Raw genomic sequence first — 18,870 nt, forward strand, 5'->3', positions numbered from 1 at the left:
AATGGCAAGCACCGTTGGATTCATTCTTACAGAAAGGTATGGCCATTAATTTCACAATGTCTTGATACCTTTGCGCTAACAGTGAAACTCTTGGCAACATTTGTTAGAAGCAAATGGCGTTTACGAAAGGCTGATGACACTCTGGCAGATTTTGGGGAACCAGTGAACAAATCAATTAAATGGTTATCAACAACCCATGAACTTGCTTTCAAAAAAGATGTGGACTATAAGATTGCTATTGGCCATTTTCTGACCAGTGATATTTCAAATGGTCACCATATATTGGCTGCTGAGATTTACAACAACTATGTGTTTACTACTACTTAATTAAATTTGCCCAGGAGGGAAATTTATAAATTGTTTATATTCAGATTAAGTACAGTAATAAAGAGAGGTAAGCTGGTTATAACAAAGACCTGCTGCATCATATGTACATAACTTTGACAAATGGTTCAGAATTCTGATGTACTTTGCTGCCTTATGGATTTGTGGCTTAAACTGCAGTCTGTTACAATCTCACCGTAATACTTTATTCTCACTTTTCAGAGTTGTATTTGATTACTGTTTTTATGTTGCAAACACATTTAAGCCACAACATATTGTTTAAAGATTCTTTGGGGGTGATTCTCCCATCCTGCTGTGCAGCTTTTGTAGTACAGTGGGCCAGGAGACTCTAGGGGAGGCTATTTTGCGGGCTTCCAGCTGGGTGCCACAGCCTCCACGAGTCTCCGAGTGCCGGATTTCTGGGGTTGTCAGCTCCGTACCAGAAATTGGCATAGAGCTGCATAATGTATGCAGATTCTAATTTAAATACAATTTTAAAAGCAATCAGCAGCCCCAGGACTGAAATCTCTGGGCCCACTAACACCTCCCCCTGCCCTGCCAGGAGTGGTTCACTCCAGTGGGGTTTACTATAGCTCCCCACTTGCGGGGAGCTGACAAGCTGACCCCGTTGGAGTGAAGGGGAGTATTGAGGTACCCCCCAGAGGGCCAGGTATTGGAGTGGGGGGTCCCTGGGCATAGCCATCTTGGCAATGGCATCCTGGGCCCCTGGTGCTGCCCAAGGGGCAAAGTGCCAATGCCAAGGGGGCACCTTGGCATTGCCCACTGGGCATAGGGCAGTGCCAAGGTGGTGGGTCCTAATGGGGTTGGACCTGATTGGGGATAGGGCTTCTGGGAGGTGATCAGTGGAGGTGGGGGATTCCGCTGCCACTGCATTTGGGTTGAGTGACAGGGATGGAGGCCAGAAGTTGGGGATGGTCATTGGGGTAAGGGGGATGGTTAGGACTGCTTGTTGGGGGTGGTGGGGCATCGGGACTGCAAGGTTGAAGTTTGGGGGGGTGGAGGGGTCGAGGTGAGTTCAGGGGGATGTTGAGGAGGGCTGGGGGCTGGATGGGGGCAGAGGTTTCAAGGCTGGCCCGGGGGCTAGGGCAGGGGGAGTCGGAGCGCCAAAGATGCGGGGATCGTGGGACTGGCCAGCAATCGAGAGGCTGGCAGTGCAGGGACCGTGCGCGTGTGCCGATCTCTGCAACAACAGATCTGAGTTTATTGATGGAAAGCTTTCCCTATCTGTTCTGTGGTGGTTGTCACTAATTCCAGTAGTAGTTTTTGATTGATTGTAAGTTTGTGATCTGTTGCATGCAAATGATGTTTAAAACTCCACTGTAGTTTTAAAAAGAAAACATTTCAAAAGCTAGGAGGAAAAGAATGGCAGAATCTATCTTCCATACACTACTTATTAATCTTCCTTTATTAATGCCCTTATTAATCTTGCCACTTTTCTATGTGATTACTGGTGCTTGCAAGATGAATTCTAATGTGCCATAGCCCAGAAATGTAGGTAATTTTTCTTAGTAGCTAGGCAACCCTCTAAATGTGCTTTCTGTTGAACGGAAGGATCGAGGATATCAATCCATCTGTCTCACTGGATGGTTGGTTGAACTTCTAGAATGTAACCTTGGTTACCCCTTCCTCTGAGCTCCAAAGCTCTCAGGAAATTGGGATGCAAGATATTTTGGAAGCTCACAAGTAAATTTCTGACCTGTCACATCACATGCCTTGCAGACAAGGAGAAAACTTCTACTATTGTTACAGTTGCCCTGATTCATTATATTTCACTCTCCAGTTAATGGTTTGCCCATTGTAATATTAATAACTAGCAGTCCAATCCAGTGCTTGATGTATGATAGCTGAAAACCACATGGGGGCATATTGTCTATCTAGTTCATATTAATTGTACAAATTAAGGAAAGGAATCTGCAGCAAGGATTGGGAGCAGGTGTGGGGGGTGGTGACGGGCAGTGGGGAAGAGCTAGGGGTGAATGTTAATTCAGTAGTTACATCTGCACATTTGAAGAGTCATTAAGAGGCACAGGTGCTGGCTTGTAGAGTTGGAACCTATACATTTATATTGTTTCACCTTTATGAATCAATCGAAAACTCCAGTACACATTGAATTCTGGTTTCCTCCTTCATCAATTGTCTGTTGTAGTCCAGCTTTGTGCAAAGATGCTGGAAAATACTTGTATTATCAAATAGGTTGATTGGCCAGGCGAAATTGGGATTCGTGGGTAAAATACTCAGGGTTACGGGGATAGGGCCTGAGTGAGATTGTTTTCGGTGCAGGCTCAATGGGCCAAATGGCTGCCTCCTGCACTATAGAGATTCTTATGATATCATGCCTGAAGAAAATTGAAGTGGTGCGTAACTGCCATCTCAAGTCATTTATTCTGTACCTTCCATCAGGGTTAGGAGTACTGTACTGCAATATGCTTATCTGCGTAATATTCATCCAGTGATGAAATAATGAACACAGATTTCCAACGTTATCAATGTTTGTCCTGTCATTGATGAAAAAAGTTTGTAGTTTCACCCCATATTGAATCCAAAGTAAAATCAAATGTAACGTGTTTTTTCACTTAAAATTTGGTTGTTGTCTTGTTAGCACATTATGTGGCAACAAAGTTTCACAAGAGACTATTGACTCCATTTCTAATATCATGGCAAGAGAAGATCCCAGAGACAACTGGATTTGGGACCAGGCTTGTGAATACATAGTTTTGATGGGCGACAGACCCCGTCAAGTTCTGTATTCCAGTTGAAGGAAGAAAGTACATTAAAGACATCATTAATCTCGAGCCTTCAGAAACACAGCTTCATTCATAGTTGGTTCCAGCTGAGGGTAGAGTAGTATGGAGAAATTCAAAGAACTCTGCCCATGCAGCCTAATTGGCAGCTCCAAGAGTAGAATGTAGCCAGAGGATTCAGATAAGTTAAATGTGTGGCAAGATCTTGCCTGAACATGATGAGCCATCAATGAAATATTTTAAATTTTTTACTCCATTCTTTAAGAACATAAGAAATAGGAGCAGGAGTAGGCCATCTAGCCCTTCGAGCCTGCCCCGCCATTCAGTAAGATCATGGCTGATCTGTCGTGTCTCAGTTCCACGTTCTATTGACAACTCTCATTTTGAGCAATATGAATATTAAGGAGATGGTCATCAGTTGCTGTTTAGCATGTTTAGTTACAAAGCCAATGTTCAGAGTGGATTGGGCAGAACCAAATCTATGCCTTGCTTGCTCCAAACACCAAATTTAAAGTCCAATTGAATTCAATTCATGGTCCCCCAAGGGAGACAAACAAGATCCAAGCTGATAGGCCAAGGCATTGCACACCATCTTAGGCTCGATCTGACACTTTGCTTTTCGACTTTTGGCCAAGATAATCAGTGGCATTGTTACAATTTATGCTGTTAAACATGTATTTGCAGTAAAGCAGACCTGCATCTTCCATGGAGTAAGTCACCCTTTAGTGTGCATGTTTGGATGAGATATATAAAAATGTATTTTCATTGTCTTGACCCATTTTTTAGAGGACAAAGTGATGTAACAGAAAATGATACGGTTTCATAAAATGAATCATAATGTTTTAGCAACAGCGTACAGAATCAAAGAGGGCTATTTCTCACTATTAGTTTAACTCAGTGGATGACAATGTTGAAAAATATTAATTCCCCAGTATTTACAACTCTCATTTTGAGCAATATAAATATTAAGGAGATGGTCACCAATTGCTGTTTAGCATGTTTCAGCCATTCTTAGGAAGATTGGCAACTATTCAAGTTGGCATGGTGAACAACACAACTCACCCTAGAATGTATGTGTGCCACACGAGACAAAAACATGAAGGACAAAATACTTCTGAAAGAGTACATATATAAAGGCACCTTAGATTTCTAGAGTAATCTAAAGTAGAGAGATATTATGGCATTCTGCAGAAAATTGAAAGACTTGTGCCAGAATTCTCCCAAAAAAATTCAAAAGTGTTGAATTTGGGTGAAAATTGGAGTAATTCGTGCTTTTGTTTTCAAAGAAAAATCTCCCATACTCTGTGGCCACCAGCGTGAATATTATTTAATTTCAGGGAGCGGGGCCAATCCCTGCTGGAGAGGCTGACAGTGTGCTGAGCTGGCCACTGCGCAAGTGCCAATCTGTCAGTGTCGAGATTCGCGTATCTGCAGTGGCTCTGCACTGATGGTCGCTCAATTGCTGGCTTCCCTCCTTCTCCCACTGGTCCCTATGCACCGGAGCAGCAGTGGGACCCCCTCCCCCCATCGATCACCCTCTAGACCATGCCCCATAAGCCCTACCCCATTGCAGTGCTGAGGGGCCCATTGGGCAGTGCTAGGGGCCACAGGCTGGCACTGCCAGGGTGCCACTGTCCAGGGAGCACCTTGCTGCCCGACTCTCTGTGGGGCCCTGATTTCCCTCTTCTTCTTTTCAGCACATTTTCCAGTTAGTGGAGAGCTACTCTTAATCCTGCTGGAGTGAACCACTCTAGCATGAGGGGGCTGGGGGCAGGGGTGGTGGGTGCTAGTGGGCCCACTGTTCACATTTAAAATATATTTAAAGTATTTAAATTACTTCTATGCCTCCCTGCCAATTTCCGGTGTGGAACAGACACTGCCGAAAATTCAGCGCTGGCAGACGCTATTGGCAGTAAGAAGTCTGCCAACACCAGGTTTAAGTCCAACCGATTTATTCGATAGTAAACTCACTAGTTTACTTACTGTGTTTACCCCAGTCCAACGCTGGCATCTCCACATCAAGACGCTATTGGGGCAAGAATGCAAGCGTGAATCCCACGCATCACCCGCTGCACTAAAAAAATTAGCGCAGCAGCATGGGAGAATCGTGGCTTTGGATTTTAAAATAAGTAAATTAACAATAAAGTACCATGAAAATATACTTCCACTTCAAGTTGAGCCTGAGTTTATAAAAGGCTGATCGTTGATCTGACCGCACAAAGTTAAAGCAATTCAGTCACCCTGACAGTTTTATTATATATTGCAATATTTTACCTGCTGCACTTGAGGCAGCTTTAGAATACCTGTTGGAGGGCTGTCTTCTAACCTCTGGTTAGTTGTGAAGAAAAGAGACTTTGATCTGGAAATAACATCATTATCAGCTTGTGTTGCTGCACCTTCCCTCACTGCTATTCCACACAGGCTTTGAGATTTTGGGTGATAAGTTGAATGTAGGAGGGCTCGCAAGCTACATGAAGCCTGTCAGAGGCCGCAATGTGGACATTCTGACCCTGGATCCTGGAAGTAATGTGAATTATGCTGCTATTGAAATGTTAAGCTTGATAGGATGCTAATTGTTACTACTTATGTACAAGAAATTCTGAAGCTAATTTAGCCTCGTTTTGTCTAATAATTTAGCAGGTTGAGAAACAAATAATTAATTTTCACCATGCAGAATCAGTTAGAGGAGAGAGAGCTGTTTCTTTTTCTTTCAGTCTGATATTTTCATATATTGGAATAAGTTTGCTTCTAGTCATTTGAGCGCGTTTCTGGAGTAGACGTTCGGACTTCAGATCTAATAAATGTTCATAAAATCAAGCATGTTAATGAAATTATGTTGTGGAAGTAAATGTCTCCAATAAAATTGTGTTTTTTAAAGAAATATCCATTGCTGGTTGTGTCATGTACTATGTTGCTTTGGAACAAATTTATTTCACTTTCTGGGCTCTTGAAATCCTGTCATCTCAATTCAAATATGCATTGACTAAATCTGGCTTGCAGTTAGAGCACAATAACTTAAACTGGTATAACCTGATTTTAGAAAGCATTTGGTGTGGTATTGTTCTTTTTGTAATAATCGACATTCAGATGTTAACAGAGGGTCAAGTCTCCATGCAGCCATGTGACCTCAACAGGAAAAGGGGAGAGAGAGGGGGTCATACAGGGAGGCTCCCTCTGGCAGTGACTGAAGTATATGCAGTCAAAGAGTTAATGCTTGTCAATGCATCAGCATGTTACCAAAGAGGGAATGTTAGAAACTCCAGTATGTTTTTAGCTCTTAGATTACTTTGCCGAACAATCTCCTAATGATGGCCTGAGTATAATGGGATGCTATTCCAGACCCCCAGGAGGCTCCCTGTTGCTGATAGAGTATAGCCTCCTTGTATTAAGATGAAAATTTATGAGGAGGAAATCATTTTGCTCATCTTTGAGAAAACAACAATCAAAGCCTTTTCTAAAAAAAAGAATAGTTATCTCTTGAGAGCTGTCTTACAAGATGCGGTTACTTCATTTTGTTCTTTTTAAAAGATTTATTTATTTCCTACATCTGTATTTGCAATTGCATTCTTAGGAGTTGAACAATTCGATTGAGTTGCACACTGCAGTCGGTATTAAAGATGCCCTTTAAGAGTGAGTGAAGCAAATGTGCTGCTTAAAGTGTTAGTGTTAGAAAATGCAGCACTGCAGTGTGGAATATTCCTTGCAGGAGGTATTTTAGTTCAGGCAGCTGTTCAACCACCTATATGCTAACAAGTCTTGCTGCCAGGTTCCTGAGGGGTCCTTGCTGGGAAAAATTAAAACCAAACCTCAGACCTCTCTGTCAGCTTGAAGAATTATATTTTTGCCAGTCTTTGGAGCGGACAGGAAATGACCCTTTCACAAACTGATTTTTTAAAAACAAGTTTTTCTGCCTAGAGCTATCCGGTCTTTCTGTTGCAGTAGAGGGCTCCCAGAGCATTTCCCAGTGTGTTCTGCTGATAGCTTGCCTGCACTGTAGCCTGAAGCCCATGTGCACTGTATGGATGTTGATGTTACAGTGTGTAGTTTGATTCTCTGCAAGCATCCAAGATGTCCAGCACACCTCATGACCCTTTCTATTCCTCTCCTTTTGGACCATTTTATAGGAGACACACGCCTTACGTGGTGCAGCCAGACTATCGGATATACGAGCTGAACAAGCGGCTGCAGACTCGGACAGAGGTAAGTCCTTCAGTTTTTAAAAAAAAAGCACATAGTACTTCAAATGTGGTTTTGGGATAATTTCGCAGGAGCTCATAATGCTGCTTGAAGTATTCCATTAAATGCAGAAACACATGGCTGCGATTATTTTTGTAATTAAATTATGTGGCCTCATTATCTCTTGATGCAAATTAATTGTTTAACTTGATAAAAGCTGCCGCTTCTTCGCAGAATTTAATGAAGCCAAGAACTGAGGCGTTTGTTTTTTTTTCCCCCCTCAAAGCTGATCCTCCCAATGTGAAATTTTCTTGGTTTGAGAAGGGGGAGGGCGTTTGATGTTGAAGTAAATTTTGATGGAAGGAAAGTATCCCACATTACTGAAGGGAAACATTTTAATTTGTATTTGCATTGCAAAAGTACCTGTGTTTCCACTGAAATGATCCCAAGCACGCAGTGGGAGCATATTGCTGGATCAATGACAGCTGGTTGTCTGATACTTACTGTAAGTAAGAGGTGCTTGGAATGGCTCTTACTGCTGTAATAGGGACGTTAATAAGAAGAGGCTGAAATGGAAGTTTGTATTTCCTATTGTGTTGCCACCGAGCTCAGTTAGTTAAATTTAAGGAAGTGACGGGCAATTTACAATAAACCAACAGTCCTGTTAATTATGAAAATCAGACTGTCATAGGTCTTTTGTTGGACAGTTATTCATAAATTTACCTTTTATATGTCAAGGCAAACAAGATATTTATTGCAGAACTGTATGCAAAAGTAAATTATATATGTAAAGTGATGGATTGTAAACATTACTGTGTAATCTGACGTGATAGCAAGCTCAGGTACTGGTTGAAATTTATTTTGGCACTGAATACATGAGTTTTTTGCTTATTGGATGTATTTATGACCAGTGGCAGGACTTTTATGTTGATTTAAAAAAAACAAAGCAGGGTCCTCTTGCTCATTACATGGATTATACTGCAAGACAAAACTATAATGAGAGAGAATTACTATGTTGGAGTGATTTGATGAGCTTTTGTAACATTTGAGGGCTCCTGATTTGTAAAATTGTAGCATTGCACAAAATCTTTGTTTTTGAATACTGGGGTCTATGTGCAAGGCATTGCTTCAGTGATGTGTTAATATTCTGTATTCAGCCGCATTTCCAGTCCTTGTTACTGGAACAGCCTCTGTAGTTTCACTTTTTCAAACTCCTGATTGTTTTGATGTTGAGTTGATTTCTGTTTAATTTACTGAGTTTTGAAAGACAAGTTTTTTACTATTTATCTCTCTCTATTTTTTAAGTGTTGATTTTTCAACAGGGTGAGTAGCAGTGGCACAATGGTTAGCACCGTTGCCTCACAGCACCAGAGACCTGAGTTCAGTTCATGGTTTGGGTCACTATCTGTGCAGAGTCTGCATGTTCCCCCCATGTCTGTGTGGGTTTCCTCCTGGTATTCTGGTTCCGTCCCACAGTCAAAGAAGTGTTGGTTATGTGCATTGGCCATGCCAAATTCTCCCTCAGTGTATCCGAACAGACGCCGGAGTGTGGCGACTGGGGGATTTTCACAGTAACTTCATTGCTCTATAAGCCTACTTGTGACGCTGATAATAAATAAACATCTGTAACTTCAGTACTTGGTATTGTGTATGGATACTTAGTTTTATTAATGTGTTGTAAATTGAAACCATTGTTTTACATCACATTCTTGTTATTGTAGGAATATTTAATGTTTTGGATATATGTGGGATACACATTTCTGTCCTCGACTCATTATTGATGCTGCTGAAATTGATTAATTTGTAGGATTTTCCATTTAAGGGGAAGAACATAGGAAGGTTTGAGCATGAAAACTGAACTTTCATAGCTTGGTATGTAATGCACAAAAAATACATGTTTGTTTTGGTATACACGTTCAATGAGGAAATAGCTGAAACAATATTTAGTTTAAAAAAAATGTGTAGTAGTGTCACAAGTAGTTGCAGTTGTGCTTGCTGAGAGTTGCAGTTTGGGAGTGTGAACAGCAGTTAGAAGGTGTTGATGACAGATTGCTTTTTATTCTCCTTCAAGCTAAATGAAGTGATGGCCAAGTTCAGCAGTTCCCAAAGTACGGATTAGTAATTATTCAGCACTGCATCAATCTTTATTAAATATAGCAGATTTAATGATCTTGCTATAATAGTTTAGATGGTATTTAATAAACAATCATGAAATACTGTCTTGTGATGAATTTTTACTTCCATGATTATTGCTCTTTTTTGTTTTATCACAAATAGATAGAAAGAAACTGAATATTTTTAATTTGAAATTTGACAGAAAGAATTTTAACAGTACTTTAAACAGTGTCTTTTCACCTTTGAAATTTGGGTTTCCATTTAGTTGGAGTCAAAGTCTCCACAGCAATGCAATTCATTCTTCTCTTTTCTTTAAAAAAAAATCTGTCACAATTTAGTACTTTGAAAGCCACTTAGTTTGAGTCTTTGTCCAATTTTCCTTTCCTCCACCCCGGTGAGAGAACTTTGCTGTTTGCCACCATCACAGATGCTCACCACATGGGTACTTGTGGCGTGCTGTGTTAGTGCATTGTGAGGTCCCAAAATGTTGCTGTAAATCTCTTTGATTAGTAATTGTAAATATGTGAACTTTTGTGGTCTCTGACCAGCTCAGTACAAAACTTTCCTTTTACTTCAGGCTGATTTGTGTTCATTGGGTAATCTTGCTCGTAAAGGAAAGAACAAAGCCTTACAGCTTAGAAGTGAAGAGCACTGTGTTGTTGAAGATGGGTTATTCTGAATTAGGAACTGAGCTTTCATTTTGGGGAATTCATCATTTCAACCACATATGTATGATATATAATTGCCTAGTGATCTCCTGATGGTGCAACTGGAACAATACCACACCCTTGCTCCATTTTTTTCCTGAGACTTTGGGTCAATTTTAACTTTATGTAGGGATATGGGTTTTGACTGGGATAAAATTCTTCCTATAGTTCAGTATTTTTTATTTGTTCTTGGGATGCGCGTCACATTGGCAGACTTGTGTTTATTACTCTTTTGATTCCATACTAATAGTTGTGTTGACCATTTCAAAGCAAATTTACAGCCAACCACCCTAGGAGTCACTTGTAGCTCAGACTGGCAGATCCCCTTTCCTGAGGTGTGTCGGTGAGCCAGTCTGGCAATCTGAATCTTTTTCTTCGTTATGTTTCTGATACCATCCCACAGATCATCAGATTTATTGAATTCAATTTCACAACTTGCTTAGATAGGATTTCAACTCCTGACCTATGGATTGCAAGCCCACTATTGTGACAAGGAGGCCACAATGCAGTCACTGTTTCATTTAACCCCTTCGGTTCCCAACAGATCCAGTTTTTTTTAATTCTGTGCCCAGGTGACCAACTGGTTGGCAGAGTGAATGGCTAACTGACCTTTCACCATTAGAACCTCCATTCAAATCTCCCTTTATCAGTTGGATGCAAGAGTCTTGTGTGCCGTGGATTTGGGGTAGGCTGTGAGGTCATAGGGTAAAAAAAAGCTCACTCTGCTATACCATGGGGTGCTGTTCCAAGTTTGGAGCATAAGGATTTTGTTGATGCAAAATAGGGAGGATTTATTTTGTAGCAAGATTTGATTGATAACATTGAAGCCTTTGCCTGGGTGTAGCTGCCGTGTTTCCAGAGGCTCAAGGAACACAGCTGTAACACTTAAGTTTGAAAAGTTGGGTTGCCATGAGGCACACAACCTCATTCTAAAACTTAATGTATTAACTTGCCTCCTTTGGAATAGGTTGGTTGCCTACCCATTGCCAGATACAAAGTCATTTGATTTTTTACTGTTAGAATTCCATGTCAAGTGTCTGAAATGGAAAGATTTTCACTTTCTGGTTCAAAAGTGTGTCTGCATTATGAGCACAATAATCTGAAACAATTGATTTTATAAAACTCAAACCTGAAATTCCACATACTTGCACCCACATGTGACTGTTTAAGGTGTTCTTCCTCAACAAATCAGGAAAGAGACTTTTGAACAAATATAATTAACTCCGGGCCCTGGAAGCTGACAGTACCCAGAGAAGTAAACCTGCCGACAGCACTGAGAGAGTTAAGAAAGAAAGGCCTTTGTGAGTTTGGAGATATCTGATCCAGGGTAATAATTTGGCTTAATTGAATACAACATGTTTTTTGTTGTAAAATGGATGAAAGGTTTGGGATCATGAGAAACTCTAACCTCCCCCATTCCATCTTTTTTCCAATATTCTGTAAAACTACCGTTTATCTTGAAACATAGTTTAATAAATTCATCACAAAAATTTCAGCGTTTTATGAATTTTGTAGTTTCATGAAAAGCAGCATAGCAAACAATGGAATGAAAGGGAGGGTGTTGCATTTGAGATGGCAGACATGTATGAAATGTATACATTGGTCTGAAATCAGTCCACACACGTGACTGATGAAGTTGAGATTTTCTGCTGGGTAAAAGAAAAGAGTAACTTAACATATTTTTGGTGTGCTGGTTGTGTATGAGTGACCAGACTGTGGGTGACAAATAACACGTGCTTCTGCCTTCACAGACAAGCAGGAGAAAACAAAATTGAAAGCATAAAATTTCAAAGTTTAAAGAAAGATAATGTTTTACTTTGCATGCATGTAGTTCACCTGGGTCTAGAAAAACTAGAGCAATTTATACATAAAACAAAATCATGGATGGAATGCTAATGACATCATAACCCTCAGAAGCAAAACTTAATGTTTTGTGAAGTCACCTGAACTATAAATTGGTGTGGTAATTCTAAATATATTCTGATTTTTTTTTTCTTTTCATGTAAGACTTGGTAATCGCTATGACCCAGTCGTCAGTATTCTGCCACTTGATTTATATGTTGAATGTGCCAGTGATTGGTAATTTACTCATTCTACATTTAAACCACTGGGACATTGAAGAAGAGAGGGATGGAATTTCCAACATGATGAGGAGGACAATGTTGGGGGTTGGAGTAGTCGTGTTGTTACAAGGAAACAATCAAACTGAAATTGTTGAGTCTTTTTCCTGTTGGGGACATAAAGTCATGTCAACAAAAAACAAAATCTGAAATACGAGAATCCTCCTCTTGTCTGCTCCCATCTGCAATCCCATTCCTGAAAAGATTTTTACCTGTGGAAAACAAAGTGACGTCCTCATAAGAGCATCCAGGATTCTGTTGTATTTTGTTAACACAGTAAGAAGTCTCACAATACCTGGTTAAAGTCCAACAGGCTTATTTGGTACCGAAATATTTTGTTCAGGCAGGGAGCTTGTAATTGTCAGTGTAACCCGTGTAAATTACATTGATCAGTCATAAGTGTCAATTACAAACAGTACTGGCTCCAAAGCTAAACTCTGGGGGAGGATCCCACTCAATGCCCCATACACACCATCCTCCAACCTTTGCAATCCTTCTAACAAGTACCTCATGTTTTCAGCACTCTACCAGTTTCCTGTCCATTCCAAGATTACAGCAAGTCCCCACAGCTTTGAGCCTAATTCATAAAATTGTGTTTTGCCTTGTCAATTGACCTTTGGAAGTCTTGTTACCCAATGTTCTATGATTTTCCCACAGTTCACTTGAGTTGCCGCTTGCTCAAAGAAGCAAAGTAGTTAGGGCAGTGTGGTGACTGTGGTTAGCACTGCTGCCTCTCAGTGCCAGGGCCTCGGAACACTGTCTGTGTGGAGCTTGCACATTCTCTCCATGTCTTCTTCAGTTTCCTCTCACAGTCCAAAAAAAGTGCAGGTTACGTTGCTTAGTGTCAGGCTAAGTACATGAGGTTACAGAAAGAGGACCTGGGAGGAACTGTTGTTGGTGCAGATGCGATGGGCCGAAGGTCTCTTTCTGCACTGTAGGGATTCTATGATTTTATGATGGAGATTCATCAGATGGAAACACTTGATTTGATTTATTATTGTCACATGTATTAGCATACAGTGAAAAGTATTGTTTCTTGCATGCTATACAGACAAGACATACTATTCATAAAGAAGGAAAAGAGAGAGTGCAGAATGTAGTGTTTCAGTCATAGCTAGGGTGTAAAGAAAGATCGACTTAATATTCCAAAGTCTGATGGCAGCAGGGAAGAAGCTGTTTTTGAGTTGGTTGATACGTGAGTTTAGACTTTTGTATCTTTTTCCCGACGGAACAAGGTGGAAGAGAGTATGTCTAGGGTTTGTGGGGTCCTTGATTATGCTGGCTGTTTTTCCAAAGCAAAGTGTAGATGGAGTCGATGGATGGGAGGCTGGTTTGCATGCTGGACTGGGCTGGGCTACACTCACAACTCTTGTTGGTTTCTTGTGGTCTTGATCAGAACAGGAACCATGCCAAGCTGTGACACATCCAGAAATGATGCTTCCAATGATGCATCTGCAAAAATTGATGAGTGTCATAGTGGACGTGCAAATTTATTTAGCTCTCTGAGAAAGTAGAGGCATTGGTGAGCTTTCTTAACTATAATTTTGGCGTGGAGGGATTAGGCCAGATTGTTGGTGATCTGGACACCTAGAAACTTGCAGCTGTTGACCATTTCTACCTCATCACCGTTGATGTAGACAAGGGCATGGCCTCCACTATGCTTCCTGAAGTTGATGACCATCTCCTTCCTTTTACTGTCGTCCTTTTTGTTGTCGTCACACCATTTCACCAGATTCTCTATCTCTGTCTTCTACTCCATCTCATCATTGTTTGAAATCTGACTCACTATGGTGATGTCATTGGCAAACTTGAAAATCGAACTGGCCACACAGTCATATGTGTATAAGGAGTATAGTAAGGGGCTGAAGACACAGCCTTGTGGGGCACTGGTGTTGAGGATAATTGTGGAGGAGATGTTGTTGCCTATCTTTGCTGATTGCGATCTGTGGATTAGGAAGTCTAGGATCCAGTTGCAGAGAGAGGAGCCACGCCATAGGCCATGGAGTTTGAAGATGGGTTTTGTAGAATGGCATCTGCTGTCGACCTGTAGCAGCGATAGGCGAAATATAGTGGATCAGGCAGTCTGAAACATCCAGTCAATGTCTTTTTTTGACTGCTGGTTGCTAGGTTATTGTTCTACAGGTTATCTTGAAATTTCCTGTTAATTGTAGCTATCATTTTTCACTTCTTAAAATAACTCTAATGAGACTGTGTTTGCTCGTGTCTCTAATATGGGTATCACGTTATCCTGTATCCAGTCTACTGTTGAGTTCCCTCTGCCTATGGCTCCCTTGAATTGATGTGAAATCTCCTCCTTTGTCTCCCTCATTACTCTGTATGTGACGTATCCCTGGAGATTGATTTATTTTTCATTCTGTTAAACTGCCCAGAACTTCCATCTTTGTTATGCTAACGTAATTTTGCTTTAAGTGTCTCTGTTTTGAAAAGATATTTCTTGTGAATTCCCTGGTAAATGTTTGAGGTGTGTTGGAGCTTCCTTTAAAAAACATTGCGGGAAGCAGCACCTTGTCGTACCATCACAGAACAATGTGCGACCGTTCTCATGCTATGTAGCAGATGGGAAAAGGGGGTGAAACTACAAAAATCCCTTACAAAAGAAATTGTTAATTCAGAGCATTCTTAGCCAGCAGTCTCTGTTGGTGAACTGCAGACCTACAATTACCATTATTTTCACTTCTGAATGCTAATCATGGTTGGGCACTGAGTGTTTATTCATGTACTGGCCAACAGGATTTCAATCAAAGCTCTGGTAGTGATCTGTGTGCCTATGTTTTAATGTAGCACAGGTTCACTGTGACAGGTTTGAGTGTTTCCATGTTGAATGTGAATCAAGACCCTCAATTCTACCCTTATACATTTGTAGACATTAACCTCTGCTTATGTGCAGCTTATCCCTGCCTGTTAGGGAGCAAAAAGCTATCTACCTATCATTGATATTGGCATCCAGTATGTATGTCCAAGCAGTGGTAAACTCAACCATAACCAGGAACATATCATTAAAATAAATTGTGTTTACATTGAGATTTTAGGTTAAGTAAAACCACAGAACAAGCGTGTAGAATATGAATTTTATCTTTAGTGTCGATGCAACAAATGCTTACTGACCTGAGAATGTGATTGGTTTGTGCATTCTAACTGTCTGCTCAGAGCTGTACTTGGGTGACCAAGTTTCAGTCTGTAGTTAAGCAGATATCTCTTGCTGGGCAGAACTCCAGGGCAGTATACTTTGACACCGGAGCTTCTTGCATGAAATTTGTGTGTATGTGCCAGCCTACATGTGTGTGTGAAGAATGTTACAATTGAATTGATCCCCATAATGTTAGTTTGTTGCACTGCATCTCAGTTCCTGCAGACAAGTTGCTGCTGTTGGCTCGGGTAGAGACAGGAGTGGGGTGGCGGAGGTGGTGGGAGGAGTCGGCAGTGCCTCGAACCCCAGAGTACTTCACAACCAGTAGTTGCTACCTGCAGTAATGCATTGACAGAGGCTGTTCAGGTTCTGAGGATTGCTTTTCTCTTCTGTCAGCCAGGACATGCTTTGGCAGCCTCCTGATTATTAAACCAAGAAACTGGATTGGAAAATGTTCTTTTAAAAACTAAATGGGCCATTTTCAGTAACTTAATTTCATACAGATTTCCTATTATGGAAGAATGTAGGACGAGGGGCCATTGTTTCAAGATAAGGAGTGGCACATTTCGGACAGAGTTGCGGAGAATTTTTTTTTCTCTTGAGGGCTGAGTCTCTTTGGAACTCTCTTCTCGAAAGGTGATAGAAACAAAGTCTTGGAAATATTTTAAGGCGGAAGTGGATAGATTTTTGGTAAGCAAGGGGATGAAAGCTTATCGGGGGTAGACTGGAATGTGGAGTTGAGGTTGAAGTCAAATCAGCCATGATCTGATTGAATGACGGAGCAAGCTTGAGGGCTCAAGTGGCCTATCCTTTTTCTAATTTGTATGTTGGCCTCTATATAGAAAATTATGTTTTCAAATGTTAATTTAATGTTTTAAATAACAGGACAGTGGATTCAATAGCCATTTGACCTTTTCTTATTTACTTTGTCTTTTTTGTGAATATGGGATCTGGAAACTGTATCCAATCTGAGAAGAACATCCCACACTGCAATAGTTTGGATATTTCTATTCCAAGTGCAATACAGTTAATAGAGTAGTGAATATATTTGATCCTGAGACAGTCAGGAAACACTTACTGAAACACGTGATATAATAGTTGACTTGTGCATAAAGACCCAAACAGCCTGCAATGAGTAATTATAGATAGGAGTTGCACTGTTTAATTAGCTTGGTGTCTTATTGTTAAGTTTCACAGATGTTAGACAGTTCTTGTAAATACAGTAACACTATGATTATTTAATGTAGTAGGAAATGAAAGCCCTTAGATGAAAGTAGTGAGGCCACTAGGTGACTGATGTGCGTAATGTACCCCCACCTGCAAGTCCCTATCCAAATCACACACCATCCAGACTTGGGACTATATCTCAGTTCCTTCACAATCGCTAGGTCAGAATCCTGGAACTTCCTGCCAAACAGCACCATGGTTGTATCTACACCACAAAACTGCAGCAGTTCAAAATGTTGGCTGACCATCACTTCTCGAGGGCAGTTAGGAATGGGCAATAAAATTGCTGGCCAGCCAATGACACCCACATCCCATGAAGTAATTTTTAAAAATGTGTGCAAGATGTTATGTTGAGAAGCATAGAAAATGTGCCAGAAGAAGTTTTGAATTTATGCTGACATGAGTAGAATCTTGGGTTTGGGTACCATTGAGATTGATGTCTTTTTAATGCCAGTTCAGAGAATGCACCTTTGATCGTATATGACGGCAATCAGATCTTGGGCTGAATCTGATTTTTGCAGATATAACAAAAAACACATTAGTCAGTCAAAGCCAATTGGACTAAAATGTGAAAAAGCTACCAGACAGTTGATATTATGTTGGAATTTTCTTATATTTTGCTCAGTATTATCAGCAAGGTGGGTGCTTGGGCCGACATAGACAGGCATTCTAGTCTAAGCAAAAAGTGACATTCCATTACAGCTGTACAAGGCAAGGAAAATATCTCTGGCTTGTTCATGTGCTGTTCCGTTTGCTGTTAATGGCCTGGAAGTGAATCGCAACGAATTAATGTAGGAGTGAGAAGACACTGAATACTGTAATAGAATGTGAATAACAAGATAAAATGCGCTGAATGTAATCTGTGTCTTGTAAATAAATAAGCAGATACATGGACAACATGAATACCAACTATTTGGAGGAACATGTTTTTAGTTGGTTAACTTTATTTGTGCAGAACTTCTTAATACTTGCTGCATGCGTTATGCATGTTCCTTTTGAAACCGATTGTGATATGTAGTGACGTGTTGAAAAGGCTTGTTAAAACATTTTTTTTAATAAGTGCCTACTTTATCCTGATAGAAGTACAGAAGCACTTGATATATAATGAGTGATTTGCACATTTAGACCTTGCCTGTGTTCTAAGTCCTTCTCTATGTTCTGATGATGTGAGCAAAAGAACTTGAATGTTGAACTGTCATTTCAGGTTAATGGCCACATCACTCAAAACTAGCAGAATCAAAATGCGACAAGAAAAAATGATAAAAACACACATTAACCTTGAGCCCTTGGCTTTATGGGATACTTTTTTCTCTTTTAAAGCTAAGATGGTAAAGGGAAATGGTTAATGTACATTTGTCACAATGCCCTTTTAATTATACAATGCAAATATTAACACTAGCTCATTTAGTCCATTTTATGAATCTCCTTTGTCTATTTTTAACTAAAATATTAACCCGCTTATGTGGCAGATATGAGTCTCATAGAAAATCATTAAGCATTTGCATACTCATATTTATGTCCTGTAATTTTGAGGTCTATGAATAATTGGACATTGCACTCTACAAGTGACTTGATTAACTGCATGATGAGCGGTTTGTTACCAGATGGTTCCCAATGGCAGCTTTGTAATGTGTGAAGAGTCTTCCAAATTGAAACAGATTTTTCTTTGCTTATTGAATTTTTACTTTGATCAGAATTAATGTTTTGGTATATTTAATGACAATTTTGAAGGGAGGGTGGATGCAGTACACAAGAGTCCCAAGTGGGACAGTGAACCCAGGGACTTAAGACAGGGTTAATCTTAATGGGAAGACCCCATTGCCTCAGGTTTTTTCACTGGTCCGTAAAAACCTGACTCGATCCACTCACTGGTTGGAAGTTAGAAGTGGTGATTTGGTAGCTGAGTACCTGGGTAAACGACACAGGGCTCTGGCTCGAATCGGTAGTGATTAATTCAACTGTCTGCAGCAAATTATTAAGATAGTATTTAAAGACACACATGCAATTTCTGTATAAGCAGTGAACAGTGAAAATTCTCCAACTATCACTTCATATAAGGAACTCCACTGTCAGTGTATGCTGCCCTAGAGTGGGACGAGACGCATTTGCTTAATTACAATGAAGAAAACTACAACTTGGTCATTTGAACTGACGTACTAGGGCTAAGAAAGCTTGTACTCCTGTTCTCCTGGGTCACAGGGAACCCTCAACTTATATTTAATGACTTAGAGCTTGGGCCACATCTGATTCACAGTCCAGCTCCCAGCAAATCTGGCCTGGCAGAAAAACGA

The 18,870-nt window shown here is 40.5% G+C and overlaps 1 protein-coding gene across 13 annotated transcripts in view; it reads left to right on the forward strand.

Moving 5' to 3' along the window:
- LOC145343633 (LIM domain-binding protein 2) overlaps positions 1-18,870 on the forward strand; it is a 484,019-nt gene that overhangs the window by 195,136 nt on the left and 270,013 nt on the right. For 11 of the 13 annotated variants that reach the window (XM_080189839.1, XM_080189818.1, XM_080189819.1 and 8 more), the window contains exon 4: positions 7,211-7,286. The exons of 1 other annotated variant lie outside the window; for it this stretch is intronic. In XM_080189839.1, coding sequence (XP_080045965.1) covers positions 7,211-7,286 — 76 coding nt within the window. Of the gene's footprint in view, positions 1-6,879; positions 7,287-18,870 lie in introns of those variants that run through there. One more of the 13 variants, XM_080189858.1, reaches the window with a different exon arrangement.

The sequence above is a fragment of the Carcharhinus amblyrhynchos genome, chromosome 1 (genome assembly GCF_965287045.1).
Source record: "Carcharhinus amblyrhynchos chromosome 1, sCarAmb.v2.hapA, whole genome shotgun sequence".
Classification (NCBI taxonomy): Eukaryota; Metazoa; Chordata; class Chondrichthyes; order Carcharhiniformes; family Carcharhinidae; genus Carcharhinus; species Carcharhinus amblyrhynchos.